The 17,675-nt window shown below is 44.4% G+C and overlaps 1 protein-coding gene and 2 pseudogenes across 1 annotated transcript in view; 2 read left to right on the forward strand and 1 right to left on the reverse strand.

Moving 5' to 3' along the window:
• The window catches only part of LOC137632351 (uncharacterized), a 187,135-nt gene extending 175,432 nt beyond the window's left edge, over positions 1–11,703 (forward strand). The window contains exon 15 of the mRNA XM_068364286.1: positions 10,651–11,703. Coding sequence (XP_068220387.1) covers positions 10,651–10,694 — 44 coding nt within the window. The 3' untranslated portion in view covers positions 10,695–11,703. The remainder of the gene's footprint in view (positions 1–10,650) is intronic.
• LOC137632277 (uncharacterized) lies at positions 47–1,214 on the forward strand (annotated as a pseudogene).
• A 143-nt stretch (positions 11,704–11,846) lies between the features above and the next one.
• Positions 11,847–17,675, reverse strand: part of LOC137632237 (mucin-21-like) — a 200,600-nt pseudogene continuing 194,771 nt past the window's right edge.

Raw genomic sequence — 17,675 nt, forward strand, 5'->3', positions numbered from 1 at the left:
AAGGCGACGAACAAGTAATAAAGTTCCTGGAACACTTAGGGTTCCAAATAAATTTCAAAAAGTCCCGTCTTACTCCGGCAACATGCTTCCAGTGGTTAGGTCTACAATGGAACCTGACCACACTCAAGCTGTCAATTCCACCAAAAAAGAGGAAAGAGATAGCAAAAAACACGAAAAGCTTTCACAAAGACAATCTAACATCCGGGAGAAACCAAGAAAGAATCTTAGGCTCACTCCAGTTTGCTCCAGTAACAGACACACTACTGAAAGCCAAACTGAAGGACATCATTCGAGTTTGGCGATCCAAAGCAAACAGCAAAAATCGAGACAAAATTTCTCGGATTCCATTAATACTAAGGAAAAGACTTCAGCCATGGACGAAAGTCAAAAATTTGGCAAAATCAGTACCTCTTCAATTCCCACGGCCGGTATTAGTAATCCATATGGATGCCTCCCTAAGCGGTTGGGGAGGCTACTCCAAATACGAAAAGGTCCAAGGTTTGTGGTCAGTGACATTCCGTCAACTATACATCAATATCCTAGAGGCCATGGCAGTGCTTTTGACTCTAAAAAGACTCTTCCCGTCAAAGAAACAACATATCAGACTAATACTAGACAATACGGTGATAATCTACTGCATCAACAGGGGAGGCTCCAAATCAAGTCACATAAATCATGTGATGATAGCAATCTTCTCAATGGCAACAAAGAACCATTGGCACCTGTCAGCTGTTCACCTGGCGGGCGTAAGGAACGTAGTCGCGGATGCACTTTCAAGGACAACTCCGCTGGAGTCGGAATGGTCCTTAGACAAAAAGTCATTCAATTGGATCTGCCAACAAGTTCCAGATCTCCAAGTAGATCTATTTGGCATGGAATCCAACCACAAACTACAGTGTTATGTAGCCCCTAACCTGGACCCTCTGGCCTATGCCACAGATGCCATGTCCATAGATTGGAATAACTGGCAGAGTATTTTCCTGTTTCCACCTATAAACATGCTAATGAAAGTCCTAGACAAGCTCAGGACTTTCAAAGGACGAATTGCCCTAGTAGCCCCCAATTGGCCCAAAAGCAACTGGTTTCCTCTCTTGGTGGAACCGAGACTCCGCCCTCGGCGGATTCCCAACCCAAAGTTAACACAAATAGTACAAACTCGCAGTGTGTCAACTTCCTCAAAAATTCAGAGTGCCCTAACTTTATGGACTTCATGAAATTTGCAGCACAAAAAGATGCAGAGATTGACCCTCTAACACATTGTTCCTAGAGTCAGACAAAAGAGAATCTACCCTTCGGCAATATGATTCTGCTGTAAGAAAGTTAGCAAAATTTTGGAAAGACTCAGGTGTTCAGACAATGACTATGAATCTGGCAGTTATCATTTTCAGAACTTTATTTGAAGGAGGACTAGCCACTAATACTATTACTACAATTAAGTCTGCTTTAAAGAAAATATTTCAGTTCGGGTTCAATATTAATCTTACAGATTCGTATTTTTCGTCTATCCCAAGAGCTTGTGCTAGACTAAAACCAGTAACTCATCCTCCCACGGTTTCCTGGTGTTTAAGTGATGTCCTTAAACTAGCTTCTGACACTGATAATGACTCATGCACTTATATAACGCTTCTTAGAAAGATGTTTTTTCAATATTAATCTTACCCGGTGATCATGTAGCTGCAGCTCTGCTGCCCGACAGAAAAAACCTACGGGCGGGATACGCCAGCGATCGCTATACAGGTGGGGGTGTACATCAACAGCGCCATCTGTCGAGTAGGTACTCCAGTACTTCTTGTCAACAAAGAACCAATTTTCTCTCTGTCGTGCCACCGGTAAGACCTACTTGATACGCTGTTGTTTCTGGAGTTGATTTTCACGCTATTTGGTGATGTATTCTCTCTAGATATTAGCTTTCGCTGTACAGGAGTTATTATCAATACCTTATCAAGCTTTATTGATTAGATTTTGGATTATTTGTTGACGACTTGGATAGATTTTGGATTTCCCCCTTTGACTAATTCAAGATGTCTGACCCTACTCAAGTCCCCAAGTACAGGCAGTGTAGCGCTAGGGACTGTTCTAGGCGTCTTCCGAAGGCCTCTATAGATCCTCACACCGTTTGTTCCAATTGTAGGGGTAAAGCCTGTCAATTGGAAGATCGATGTGAGGAATGCGCTGGGCTTTCGGAATTCGATTTTCAAGAATTCCTTAAGAATGCACGTAGGCTAGAGAAGGATAGGATCAGGAGGAGTTCGTCTCGCTCTTTTGATTTTTCCTCTCCCCATGCCCCACAACCTATTCCTTCCCCTGTAGTGGTGACACCCGACCCTTCTACTAGCTCTCAGCAACCCTCGATGGCGGACATGATGCGTGCCATTCAGGCTCTTGGTGACAGAGTTGAGTCATTAGCGAATGACCGCAATCAACTCTTGGCCGACGTCAAAGAGTTGAAGGAGAAAAGTGCAGTGGGAAGTGTAGTGAGTGCAAGTGCTGTGAAAAGTGTTAGTGTTACGCATGAGGGTGCATCTGTTCGTGCCAGTCGTCCTCCCAGTCCGGGACCTCTTGCAAGCTCCCAAGCCCAGGGGAGAAGCAATGTCGAAGGACCAAAGGGTTCGACAGGCCTTGATCAGCGTACAGATGTACCCTCAGTGGTTGCGGACGTATCTTGCTGAGATCGTCCCACCCACAAACAGACGAGTGAGCCCATTCATTCCTCGTCTGTGGAAGAAGTTTCTCGTCAGAAACGCTGGACCAAGGTCTCACGACCTCTCAAGCGCAAGGTCCCTTCCGAGCGAGTCCAACGGCCCAGGTGTAGCCACTGGGTCAGTTCGGACTCGCCGCAGTCTTCCGAAGACTGCACACCTCCCAAGAGAGGTAGAGTGGTTCCGCAGCAGGCAATCACTCCGTCTGTTGCCGCACCAACCGCTGTAGACCCTAAGTGGTCTATGCTGCAGTCTATGCAGACTCAGCTAGCTTCCTTCATGCAGGAGTATCGTGCTGAGAAGGTTGACGCTGCACCCGTTAGCCTACAACCTGCCACGGTTGTGCGCTCAGCAGACACTGTGGCTGCCTGCTCCCACACTCCGGCTGTGAGAGCTCCACCACCGATGCGCAGTCGACCCTGCCAGACACATGTTGACGTCAGCCGACGTGCGGCACCCTCCGTTGACATGCGTGAGCTACCGCATCAGCAGTGGGAAGGTGCTGTCAAGCTGCCGTGTTTTGACGCAATGCGGCAGTCTCCACCACGCACCACCACTCCGCTTTTGTTGTTGCCAGCTCTCAGACTGACCAGCAGCGGCATGATGTTGGATCCAGTGCAGCTACGCATGCACCCGTGCTGCCGGATTCAGCCGTTCAGCTTTCTTCTCCTCCTTTGCCGCTTCCTCCTCAGCATTCGGATGAAGGAATCTCTGATGACGACGAAGCTGCGCATTTGGACGATCAACACTCCGACATAGAGGAACCCAAGACTACGCCTCCCTCCTTAGACTTTAGGAAAGTCCTTGCCCTGTTTAAGGAGTTGTATCCGGACCAGTTTGTGTCTGCAGCCCCACGCTCACCTCCCTCTGAGTTCGCTTTAGGCATGCAGTCAGCAGCTCCTGCCTTTACGAAGCTTGTACTCGCGCGCTCATCCAAGAGAGCTTTAAAGGTACTGGGAGAGTGGTTGCAGGCCAAGAAGCAGCTTGGGAAGACATCCTTCATCTTTCCACCGACCAAGCTTGCTTCCAAATCTAGCGTCTGGTATGCCACGGGGGAAGATCTCGGCTTGGGAGTTCCTGCCTCTGCCCAGGGCGACTTCTCAATTCTGGTAGACTCTCCCCGCAGACTGGCTATGAGACGCTCCAAGATTTGCTGGACCTTTTCGGACATGGACCATCTTTTAAAGGGAGTTTTCCGGGCGTTTGAGATCTTCAACTTTCTGGACTGGTGTTTGGGAGCGTTGAGCAGAAAGACCTCCCCTTCGGATAAGGACTCTGCCATGCTCATCATGTCATGCATGGACAAAGCCATTCGGGATGGGTCTGGCGAGCTTGCGGCTTCGTTCGTATCGGGAGTTCTTAAGAAGCGAGATCACCTTTGCTCCTTCTTGTCGGCGGGGATCACACCATGTCAGAAGTCAGAGCTGATGTTTGCTCCGCTATCCAAGTGTCTCTTTCCTGAAGAGCTGATCAAGGGGATTTGCCGCCTCGTTGATCCAGAAAGATACCCATGACCTGGTGGCGTCATCCGCACGTAAAGTCACAGCTTTACCTTCCGTGCCTAGACCTAGGATGGACACACCAGCGTCTAGGTTCATTCCGCCCTTTCGTGGCAGAACCTCCAGCAGAGGAGGTACCCGTGCCGATAGTCAACGTGGCAAAAAGAAGAAGGGTTCCAAGTCCTCAAAAGGCAGAGTCTGACTGCCATCTTCTCCAGACAGCAGTGGGAGCCAGGCTCAAGAACTACTGGCAGGCCTGGGAGAACAGGGGTGCAGACGCACAGTCTGTGAAGTTGCTCAGAGAGGGGTACAGGATTCCATTCTTGCGCAAGCCCCCTCTAGCAACAACTCCCATCGACCTCTCTCCCAGGTACAGAGAGGAGGACAAGAGGCTAGCTTTACAGCAAGAGGTGTCTCTCTTGCTACAAAAGGGAGCGGTAGTCATAGTCCGGGACCATCAATCCCCGGGCTTCTACAACCGTCTCTTCTTAGTAGCGAAGAAGACAGGAGGGTGGAGACCGGTGCTAGACGTCAGTGCTCTAAATGTCTTTGTCACCAAGCAGACGTTCACCATGGAGACGACGAAGTCGGTGCTAGCATCGGTCAGGAAGGAAGACTGGATGGTCTCATTAGACCTAAAGGACGCGTACTTTCACGTCCCCATCCACCCAGATTCCCAACCTTTCCTAAGGTTCGTCTTTGGGAAGGTGGTTTACCAGTTCCAAGCCCTGTGCTTTGGCCTAAGCACGGCACCTCTAGTGTTTACCAAACTGATGAGGAATATTGCCAAATTCCTGCATTTAGCAGACATCAGAGCCTCCCTCTATTTGGACGACTGGCTTTTAAGAGCTGCGTCAAGTCGTCGCTGTCTGGAGAATCTCAAATGGACTATGGATCTGACCAAGGAATTGGGTCTCCTGGTCAATATAGAAAAGTCCCAACTCGTTCCATCCCAAACTATAGTCTATCTAGGTATGGAGATTCAGAGTCAAGCTTTTCGGGCTTTTCCGTCGGCCCCCAGAATCAGTCAAGCCCAAGAATGCATCCAGAGCATGCTGAAAAGGAACCGATGTTCAGTCAGACAGTGGATGAGTCTAATAGGGACGCTTTCATCGCTGGATCAGTTCATCGCGTTAGGGAGACTCCACCTCCGACCCCTTCAGTATCACCTAGCTGCTCACTGGAGAAAGGACATGACGCTAGAAGCGGTCTCAGTTCCTATATCCGAAGAGATGAAGTCTGCACTGACTTGGTGGAAGAACAGCATTCTTCTCAAGGAAGGTCTACCACTGGCTGTTCAGACCCCCGACCACCTTCTCTTCTCGGACGCATCGGACACGGGCTGGGGTGCGACACTGGACGGTCGGGAATGCTCGGGCACGTGGAATCCGGATCAAAGAGCACTACACATCAACTGCAAGGAGCTACTGGCAGTTCATCTGGCCTTGAGAAGCTTCAAGTCCCTCCTTCTAGGCAAGGTGGTGGAGGTGAACTCCGACAACACTACAGCCTTGGCGTACATCTCCAAGCAAGGAGGGACTCATTCGAGGACGTTGTTCGAGATCGCAAGGGACCTCCTCACCTGGTCAAGAGATCGAAAGATATCGCTTGTAACGAGGTTCATTCAAGGCGACATGAATGTCATGGCAGACCGCCTCAGCCGGAAGGGTCAGATCATACCTACAGAATGGACCCTTCACAAGAATGTTTGTAACAGACTATGGGCCCTGTGGGGTCAGCCCACCATAGATCTGTTCGCTACCTCGATGACCAAGAGGCTCCCAAATTATTGCTCACCGATTCCGGACCCAGCAGCAGTTCACGTAGATGCCTTTCTTCTGGATTGGTCCCATCTAGACCTTTATGCGTTCCCCCCGTTCAAGATTGTCAACAAGGTACTGCAAAAGTTCGCCTCTCACGAAGGGACAAGGTTGACGTTGGTTGCTCCCCTCTGGCCCGCGAGAGAATGGTTCACCGAGGTACTGCAATGGCTAGTAGACGTTCCCAGGACTCTTCCTCTAAGAGTGGACCTTCTGCGTCAGCCGCACGTAAAGAAGGTACACCCAAGCCTCCACGCTCTTCGTCTGACTGCTTTCAGACTATCGAAAGACTCTCAAGAGCTAGAGGCTTTTCGAAGGAGGCAGCCAGAGCGATTGCCAGAGCAAGGAGGACATCCACTCTCAAGGTCTACCAGTCAAAATGGGAAGTCTTCCGAAGCTGGTGCAAGGCGAATTCAGTATCCTCAACCAGTACCTCTGTAACGCAGATAGCTGACTTCCTTTTACACCTAAGGAAGGTAAGATCCCTATCAGCTCCTACGATCAAAGGTTACAGAAGCATGTTGGCAGCAGTCTTCCGCCACAGAGGCTTAGATCTTTCCAACAACAAAGATCTACAGGACCTCCTTAAGTCTTTTGAGACCTCAAAGGAGCGTCGGTTAGCCACACCAGGTTGAAACTTAGACGTGGTTTTAAGGTTCCTGATGTCAGCAAGGTTCGAACCGCTTCAATCAGCCTCTTTTAAAGATCTCACTTTGAAGACTCTTTTCCTCGTTTGCTTAGCAACAGCTAAAAGAGTCAGTGAGATACACGCCTTCAGCAGGAACATAGGATTTACATCTGAAACGGCTACATGTTTCTTACAGCTTGGTTTTTTAGCTAAAAACGAACTCCCTTCTCGTCCTTGGCCCAAATCGTTCGAGATTCCAAGTCTGTCCAGTTTGGTTGGAAACGAACAAGAGAGAGTACTATGCCCAGTAAGAGCTCTTAAGTACTATTTAAGACGTACGAAGCCATTACGAGGACAATCAGAAGCTTTATGGTGTTCTATTAAGAAACCTTCTTTACCGATGTCGAAGAACGCAGTTTCTTATTACATCAGACTTTTGATTAGAGAAGCCCATTCTCATCTGAATGAGGAAGACCATGCTTTGCTGAAGGTAAGGACACATGAAGTTAGAGCTGTCGCTACTTCAGTGGCCTTCAAACAGAACCGATCTCTGCAGAGTGTAATGGATGCAACCTATTGGAGAAGCAAGTCAGTGTTCGCATCATTTTACCTTAAAGATGTTCAGTCTCTTTACGAGAACTGCTACACCCTGGGACCATTCGTAGCAGCGAGTGCAGTAGTAGGTGAGGGCTCAACCACTACATTCCCATAATCCCATAACCTTTTTTAATCTTTCTCTTGAAATGCTTTTTATTGTTGTTTTTGGGTTGTACGGAAGGCTAAGAAGCCTTTCGCATCCTGGTTGATTTGGCGGGTGGTCAAATTCTTTCTTTAGAAGCGCCTAGATTAGAGGTTGTGATGAGGTCCTTTAGTATGGGTTGCAGCCCTTCATACTTCAGCACCTAGGAGTCGCTCAGCATCCTAAGAGGATCGCGAGGCTCAGTAAGGAAGACGTACTTAAAAAGGCAGAGTAATGGTTCAAGTCGACTTCCTTACCAGGTACTTATTAATTTTATGTCTGTTATTTTTGAATAACTGCTAAAATGAAATACGGGATACTTAGCTTCTAATGTTAACATGTATGCTGGTCTCCACCCACCCCCCTGGGTGTGAATCAGCTACATGATCACCGGGTAAGATTAATATTGAAAAATGTTATTTTCCTTAGTAAAATAAATTTTTGAATATACTTACCCGGTGATCATGAATTAAAGGACCCTCCCTTCCTCCCCATAGAGACCCAGTGGACCGAGGAGAAAATTGGTTCTTTTTTGACAAGAAGTACTGGAGTACCTACTCGACAGATGGCGCTGTTGATGTACACCCCCACCTGTATAGCGATCGCTGGCGTATCCCGCCCGTAGGTTTTTTCTGTCGGGCAGCAGAGCTGCAGCTACATGATCACCGGGTAAGTATATTCAAAAATTTATTTTACTAAGGAAAATAACATATTTTTTATAAGTTTAGCTTCAGGAGCCAGAATATCTGAACTCTCAGCATTATCTAGAGAGCCAAATCACATTGACTTTCTTCTGGTGAAATATTAATCTCTCCAGATAGAAAATTCTTGGCAAAAAATGAGGACCCACAGAATAGATGGACCTCGTGGAAGATTGTCCCACTTCCACAGGACCTATCTCTGTGCCCAGTTAACACTCTGAAAGCCTACTTGAATAGAACTCCTAATAAGTCTTCAGGCTGTTTGTTTATTAGAGAGAATGGAGGAACCATTTCCCTGAAAGGAATCAGACTACAAATTCTTTATTTTATTAAACAAGCCAACCCGGAATCAGTCCCACATGCCCATGATATCCGAGCAGTAGCAACATCAGTCAATTATTTTCATCACATGAATTTTGAAGACTTAAAAAGATATACAGGCTGGAAATTACCAGCAGTATTCAAACGCCACTATTTAAAATCCTTGGAAGCCCTAAAATTTGTAACAGTGGCAGCAGGGAATGTGATTCCTCCAGATATAACAGAACCATTATAACAAGGTCCCGTCTTCATATATATTTTTTCCTTTTAGTGCCTTTTCTCCTACCTGCCTTGCTTATTGTCCCTGCCTTAACCTTGACCTTCATTTGGATTGCACTTTAACCCATGTTTATACATTACTAGTGCCTTTTGTATTATGTTTAGACATCTCATGTTCTTTATTTATTGGAAGTTTTTCTCTATTTTTACCAATAAGTTTTGGGTTTCTGACCTGGTATTGTAATTTAAGAGATTGGTATATTAAGGTTTATTATTAAAACACTCTTAATTAAATTACTCTATTTTATTTCAGTTCCTTAACATTGTATATTTCCAAGCTTATGGGTCCAATTCTCTGTTACTATTTCATGGAGCGACACAGGTTGAGCCCAGAAAAGGGATTTTGACAAAGGAAAAATCTATTTCTGGGCGAGGGATCTGTGTCACCCAGTGAACCCACCCCCTAGGCTGGCCCAAGCTTGGGGTGCTATTAGGAATGATGGGAGAAGCGTGGGTAGTGGTAGTAGTGGGGGGCTGGGAGCAGTAGCTGTAGTAGCGGGCAGTAGTCGGATGTAGAACGGCACCTCGTAGTATTGGGGGATATTGAGATAGGAGAAGACTAGTTGGTAAGGGACCTCTGGTAGTGGTTTTAACACGCACCAGTTTATATACCGACACCCTATAAGGGTGAGTGAGCTGGGTATATTCCTGGCATTCCATGCAACTTTTTCTCTGGTATATCTAGCAGTATTTATACCTTAGAAATGGTGCTATAAGGAGCATTTCACAGGGCGATACAGGTCCCTCGCCCAGAAATAGATTTTTTCTTAGTCAAAATCCCTTTTTTTAATGGAAGGAGATTCCCTCTCCCACCAATAACTCCTCCCCACACTTATGCTGTCATATTGCAACCATAAAGGTAAATTTTCTTATGATAAAATGACTTCTAATGTTTTTTTATTTTTATTGAGTTTTATGTGCTATTGTAATCACTGTTTGCAGAAAACCTACATACCTACATCAGTTTTTTATGCTAATATGTCATGCTACTAACTAATCAACTGGGGATTGGAACGCATTATTCACTGACATTATTAGTAATAGGAAATAATGATTCACAATTCGAAAAGATCAGTATTCAACCATTTTTTGGAACGAATTGTGGACGAATATCGAGGTATTACTGAACTTGGGGTCTGTAGTTGTGGCAAATAGTGGAGTGGGAGCTGATGTACATCAGTAAGTGAATGAAGATTGTAAAGTGTTGGGGCAGTGAAGGGAGTGATAAAGAATAGTTTGTTAGGATTGATTGTAAAGAGTTTTCTATGAAAAAGTGATTGTACCAACTTTGATGTATGGATCGGAGTTGTGGGGAATGAAAGTGAAGGAGAGACAGAAATTAAATGAGGTCAAGGTGAAATGTCTGAGGAGTATGACTGGTGTATCTCGATTAGATAGGTTTAGGAATAAAGTAGTGAGGGTGAGAATGGATGTAAGAAATGAATTAGCAGCTAGAGTGGATACGAATTTGTCGAGGTGTTTTGGCCATGTAGAGAGATTGGAAAATGGAAGTCTGCTGAAGAAGGTGATGAATGTTAGAATTGATGGGAGAAGCACAAGAGGAAGGCCAAGGTGTGGGTGGCTGGATGGAGTGAAGAAAGCTCTGGGTGATGGGAGGATAGATGTGAGAGAGATAAAAGTGTGTGCTATAAATAAGAATGAATGACGAGCGATGTGACGCAGTTCCGATGGGCTCTGCTGCTTCCTCTGGGGATTCAGCCTATGAAGCTTCATTTCGGTGGATAACCGGGGAGGGTGGACTGTGGCACCCTGGCAGTACCAACCAAACTCGACTGAATCCCTCATTAGGCTGGGAGGAATGAAGAAGAAAAATTCCCTTTTTTTTTGTGTTGGCTACTGCCCAAAATTGGAGGAAATGCCATATCAAAGATTAGTATATAACTAGGATTGTTAAAGTTATAATTTATGTTGTAATTAATGTATACAGTATTGTATATTTTCAGGTGATGATGGGGAAACCTTGCTCCATATTCATAAGGAACTATGAATTATTCGGTTCTTGCCTGTAGAGGAAATAAATGTTCGTCAGTTTGATGTCAAGAACAGGTTACAGTTAACCATTTATTCAAGATTTGCTACTGATCTTAGCAGTTTAGTTGTTGGCTGCATACAGAAAGATCCTACCTTGCTACTCATCCAACAGGATTTTCTGGAAAATTATTCTATGAAGAATAGAGGATATGAAGAACTTAACTTGTATTGTTGCCAGAAAATCCTGGAAGTATTATTGCCAAAGAAAGACTCAGGAGTAAGTTTTGCACAGTTAACCAATGTGAATTATACTCTCTTACTGTGTTTTTCATTATATTGTCTAAATATTGTTACAATTAGTGACCCAGTCATTAAGAAGTAATAATCCATTACTAGTGATACTGTTATATTTTTTTAAACCCTTTAAAAAAAAAAAGGCTAGTAAATTATGTAACTAATACTTTTTTCTAAACTGCTGATGTTTTTCCCTTCATTAAAGTGGTTTTGTAGAAAAGTTACATGGCAATGAAAATAGATATCCCTCTAAAATGCAGGTTAGAGAAAGGGAATGTTCAAAATGGAATTATATTGAAAGTTCACACTTTTGTCTTTTGTCCCCAGTAAATCTCACATACTGTATACTATACTGTACTTGATAAATATGATTTTGTATTCAAATGTAGGTGCCTCAACTATTGCAGTGCCCCAAAAAACCATATGGCCTCATGATTTTGAAATTGAAATCCTGGATTATGTAGATGCCAAAAAGTTGCTCAAAATTACGAATTCCAGAGTGACCCTTGGTGGATGTTCACTATGTTCAAGTTAAGATTTTTTTATCTCTTTGAGTTGTACAGGTTAGTGCAAGGGTTTTTTTTGTACAAAGTAATGAATTTTATGATTAACAGTTTTGTGTGAACACCCAGGTTAATCACTCATCTTTTCATTCCAGCCTTGATCATTGATGGTAGGTAGACACTGCTTAAGCTTTTATACTTAGCAACAATGGCTGCAGTATTTTTGGGTCCAATGTAAGGCAAATTATTGTACACAGGCTTGTGAAAAGAGATTCAGTTTTAACATTAACTGGAGAGTTGCATACCCTACTGATAGCTATAAAACTTTGGTGGTAAAATATGGACCTTCATTTGTAGAATGATACAAAGACTATTTTTTTATGTTTAATGCCAATCTGTGAACAAATCTGTTTGAATATCTTTTTAACATATAACATAGATGGAAAATTAAAATATAGGCCCATTTGGTATTCAACATTTAAATTTGTTAAAAGTTCAGTACTAGCTACAAAATATAGAAAAAAATTAGAATTTGGCATAACCCATGAAGTAGAGATTTTATAACATATGATACTGGCATTCCACACAATAAGACCACTACTTCATGAGTGCTGACACATTCTTCAAGGAAACATTCTTAAAAAAATTTTATTTTGTTATTTTGAAAAACAATGTCAATAAGCAAATTTAACCTTTACAAAAACTGCTAAACTTCTTTCAAGGCGTAAACCTTAACATCATGTGCAATATTGCTTAATGGGATAGCATTCTTTACTACAGACAAATATTGAAAAATTAAATGTTTAACCCAAAATTCAGACTTTTTATCATCAAAACAAAAGGCCCTTTCATGTACATAATAATCAAGTTTTGTATTAATTTTTTGGCACTGGCATTCCACACAATTTATTCAATATGATTATTTATGTACATTACTGGTAAACAGAACTCCCTAAACAAAAAGCAAAAACTTTATAGACACTACATCTCTGACAAATAAGTTGCTAGATATTTATACACTTCACACATTTACATACAATATAGTTCGACTAAAATTTTCATAAATCTGGTTTAAATATAATTATATATATACATAATGAAAAACCTTATCTTTTACTCTTCATTTCAATATCTTATTCTTCTTTTTCATGAAGCCCTTTGTCATTTCTCCACTGTGTGTTATGGTACTCCTATGGAACATTTTTGGCGCTCTCGTTGTTCAACATACGAGAGGCCGTTGCAGTACAACAAAGGAAGAGGACGATTGCAATGAGAATAGCTGTAGAAAGAAAAAATTATTAAGAATATTAATTTTATTTAATTTCTGTTTTTCCTAGCTATATAAACCTGAGTCATTCAATGGGGTTACTTCTCGTTTCGTTTTCTACGGCTAGACAATCAAAAACAAATCTGAAGATTACGTCACGCTGCGTTGCTGGACAACTGCTACCTATGACAGGTTATATTAGTATCAAGCTCTTACTCACAACACTTCTAGTCAAAGACTTGCTGGTTGACTGAAGTAGGACCTTTGGTAAATGACTCGGGTTTGTTTAGCTAGGAAAAATACAATTTATATGAAATTTGTAGGTTATTCCTACGCGAATACAAACTTCTGATTCATTTTTGGGGGAGTCTTCCTTAGGTGGGAGGAAGTATCTATGAGGTAGGCCCTTTATCCTCAGGATACAAATTACTATAGTAATAGCAAGAGATCAAAGTGAATTATTTGTGAATAGTGCAGCCAGCTCGTAAAGAGGTTGGGCCTTCGGTTCTATTACAAAGATCTTTACCAGGGTGAAGTTATATGAACATCAAGTGGTTTATGATATTAATATATCAGCCAAACAAACACAAGGCATTCTTACCTGCATTAGGGAAATGTTAAGTGAGGGCTTCAAGTTCAAGCAAAATCGCCATTCACCTTTATACAATACTCATAAACATCCTTATAATGTAGAGAATAACTGATGCCTGGGATAGAAGCAGTTACTTGTCCCATTAGAGCTTAGATTAGACTATTTGTTGCGCAGAAACAATGGGTCCTATGGAAAAAGTGTCCAAGGACCTGTGTATGCAATCTTTAAGGTAGTGGTTTGTAAAAGTGGTTTTTGCGGAACACTAATGTTGCAGCAAGCCCACGTATATAATGTACTCAAGGGGAAGGGGCCCTGAAGATGCTTTCCCTGAGGACTTGCAGGCTCTCATGATGATTCCCTTCAACTAAAAAGAAATGGTGTTTCTGGGACCTTTCTTTTTGGAGCAGCCAGTGTTCACAAACACATTGGAGATTCTGAGCCTAAGATATTGCGTCCTCTTTAGAAGTAACATGTCATCCGGGTCACCAGTTATCCCTTTGAGAGACAAGATGTGAAAGAGTGAAATATATCATTATCAACTGGTTTTTTGGTTTTGGCCACCCTCTGGAATGTGACAAGTTGAGATATACCATGTAGTTCACTCACTCATGGCTGAAACTAAGGCAAGGACTGTCTTTAAGGTAACATCTCTGTCTCAGGCTTTATGCATAGGTTTGTACAGGACTTTCTTCAAGGCCCTTAGGACCTTAGCCACATCCCAGGGTGCGTTTTAGTTCTCGAGGAGGGCAAGACTGCTCGAAACTCCTCATCAAGGCTAAGAGTTGCAGTCCTTTCAGTGTGAATACTGTACTTGGCTCAAGGCCAAGCAGTAGCCTTTCACTGCAGTAACTGAAAGAGCCTTTTTGTTCCTTAGGAACTCTAAAGTCTGAAATCAGGGGAATAGTCATCTTGAGTGGAGCAATATTACCCCTTCGACACAAATCACAGATGATTTTCTACTTTTAAGACTTTCAGAGGTATCCGGAAAGCTGCTTCGCAGTTGGTCTTGAAAAGCCTTTCTTTCAGGGGAGACACTGGATAGGCTCCAGCTATGAAGGGATAGGCAATGTACTGGGTTGTGGAATTTTCCCATGTGAGGATGGCATAGCAGGTTTGGCTATGGTGGAAGTCCCTTTGGTAATTCCATGAGAAGTTCCAGCAGGTCTGAATACCACACTGCTGCTGGCCACCATGGGACCACCAGCATTACTTTGACTCCCTTGGAAGTTCTGATTCTGTTCAGCATCTGATGAATAAGACAGAACAGTAGGAAGGTGTACAACTCTAGACCATCCCATGGGTGTTGAAATATATATCCTATTACTGCAGCTTGGTCTGGGATTGGAGAGCAAACACCAAGGGTTATAGATTCAGGTGGGTGGCATACATGTCCAGAGACAGGGAACCCCACAAAGTCACAAGACTCTTCATCACTAGAGGAAGCAAAGACCATTCTGAACCAACTGTCATCTGTGGACAGCTCTCATGGTCTGCAATGACGTTTCTTTTTCCGGGGATAAACCTTGCCGAGAGAGAGAGAGCACCTAGGATTGTGCCCACTTGAGAATCTCTACTCATAAGTTGCATAGCAATAGAGGCTACACCACCTTGTTTGGAGATGTAGGTCACTACCATGGAGTTGTCGCTCATCAATACCACGGAGTGACCTGTCAAAGTCTCTGCAAAGTGGAGTAGTGCTAGTGAAGCTCTTGACAATTTCTGACCATAGCTCGAGATCTGTTCCTTTCCCAGATGAACGCCCCATCCCTGGCGAGATGCATCTGTGAACAGCATGAAGTTTGGGGGAGGATCCTGAAGGGGTAATCCCGCTAACAGGTTCTCGTTCAGCCACCAAAGGATATTCGATATTACCTCTTGAGGTACTCTTAGCAGGGTTGTAGGATGGTTTGAGGCTTGTGACCACTGTGTCATTAAAGCTCACTGCACCGAGCAAATATGCAATCTCACCAAGAAGGAAGAGTTCCTCTAACGAGGAGAGGTAACCTGACAACTTCGGCACGTTAGGGCAGGCAGGAGGTCCTTTTTCAGGAAAGTAGCTGCCAAAGTCTTGAACCTTGCCACTCTGTCTGCAGCAGGGAAGGCTCTAGCTTGCACCGAGTCTATGTCGATGCTCAGATACCTGATGGACTGGTTGGGGACGAGGCTGGACTTCTGGAGGTTCAGCTGGATCCCTAACACATTGCACAGATCCAGGGTGCCTGTGTTTCAGCAGGAGAGCTCAGGATTCTGCCAAGAGAAGCCAGTTGTCTAACTATCTCATGAGCTTGAGACCCATGGGATGAGCCCAGATTGAGACAAGGACAAAGACTTTGGTAAAGACCTTAGGGGCTGTAGACAGGCTAAAGCACAATACCCTAACTAGAACAGCTTGTCTCAAAAAGGAAACTTTAGATTCTCTCTTGCGGCAGGATGGATGGGGACCTGAAAGTAAGCATCTTTCAGGTCTTTGGTCAGAATGTAAACGTTCCTCCTGATAGCATGGAGAATGGAGGATGGTGTCTCCATCTTGAACCTTGTCTACAAAATAGAGAGGTTCAAGACGGAAACGTCTGTGACGGGTCTCAAACCTCTCGTCAGCTACTCCACCAGGAATAGATTGCAGAGGAAGCCTGGAGAGTTATCGAAGACCTCCTCTACCGCTTCTTTGCCTAGCAACTTGGAGACTTCCTCTACTAGGAGTAGGTCCTTTTATGATCCATTCATATAGTATGGTTGGATCAAATTCCTGGTCAGAGGAGGTGGACAGTCTATGAATGGGGATCCGATACCGTGAATAGGGGACTTACTATACTGTCAGCCCCTAAGTCCTGCCACCTTTGTCAAGTGCATTGCAAGCATCTCCCGACTGGTGGTAATCGGGGGACAAGCCCTCCCTACCGTGAACTTCTGTCACTCCTCTTCGACCAGAGGGATGACCTCTCCAATGAAATTTGGGCGTAGGATTCTGCCTCCCAGGCTGTTGTCCATCGGTGGGAGGGAGAAGGCGTCTCTGCCGGGGGAGGGGTGGCATAAATAAAGTTCTTTGTCTGTTACCTAGGAGTGGGCAACCTTAGTGCTGCTGCTCTGCTGACAATGGCGCTCTGTAACAGTCTCTCCTAACTTCTCGTTAGCCTCAGTCACGGAAAGAGGAGGAGAGTTGATAAGGTCAGTGTTTATAAAAACTCTAGCATCTCTAGGGGACAGCTGTATGGAGTATTTCACCAAGACAACGTTGCGCCTCTTCAGAACTCAATTACCCCACAGGAAAACTTTCTGGTGGAGGAGGAATTCTATGGCTTTATCGCCAGATCTTGAGGTTCCTCGAAACGGCAAAGTGAAAGTGTGCCCCAGACCAGTCTCCACAAGCAGGTCTGAATGGCTGCTATGGCAGATACCTCCATTTATTCCGTTACGATATACTTACTCGGAACTTTCTTGGGAGATCTGGGGCGTTAGCCCCCGTACCGACTAGAATTTTCAATTAGGCCTTCCTAGTTCTCCCCCAAATACCATGCATCTAGCAGTACCCACAATCCCTACAATCACCCGGCCTGGGTCAAGGCCAGGCATAATTGCCAGTACGAATCTAGTCGACTTCTTGAGAAGTCGCGCTTTTCATCCCGTATCTGACCAGTGTTTCCTTTGTATTTCACTCCACGTTTCCTTTTCATGTGAAGTTTGTGATTGTTACTTGCTTTCCATTCATCATGGTGTCCGAGCGTGTGAAACGTCGTTGTCCGAGTGTTTGTGATAAGTCCTGTGGGGCTTTTCTCTCACACGTGGACATAGATCCTCACTTCTTGTGCATTTCATGTCGGGGTCTAGTGTGTGTTCGTGTGGACACCTGTCCAGCATGCTTTGTGGGACCTGACTAGCGATGGACTTTGGTGTTGACAAAGAAGAATAGGAAGTCAAAGAAATACCGCTCTCCTTCAAAGGGAAGTAGGGGTTCTGGGTCTTCGTCAAAGGCATCATCGGCGAGGAGCCCTTCCGTCCCATCTGTTAACCCTGGTTCGCCCAAGGGAATGGCCGATTCTCCTTTGACAAGAGGAACTATGTCAACCTCGCAGCCTTCGGCCTCCCAAAAGCCGTCCGTGCATGAGAGTTTGGATGTTGTTTGGGAACTTTTGGGCCTTAAAGTTTCTCCATCTTGAGAAGCTTTAACCAAGATGGCTGCAGCTGCAGGTTCTCCCACACCCTCATCAGACCTCATAGGCCTTCGAGCAGTCTCGTCTGCTTCGACAGGCCACGTGGATGCCCAGACCGTTTCAGGGGTGGCATTGATGGATCATGTGGCCCTACCAGCAGCTTCGTCTGCCTCGAAGGGACACGTAGATGCCC

This window comes from Palaemon carinicauda, chromosome 41 (genome assembly GCF_036898095.1).
Source record: "Palaemon carinicauda isolate YSFRI2023 chromosome 41, ASM3689809v2, whole genome shotgun sequence".
Classification (NCBI taxonomy): domain Eukaryota; kingdom Metazoa; phylum Arthropoda; class Malacostraca; order Decapoda; family Palaemonidae; genus Palaemon; species Palaemon carinicauda.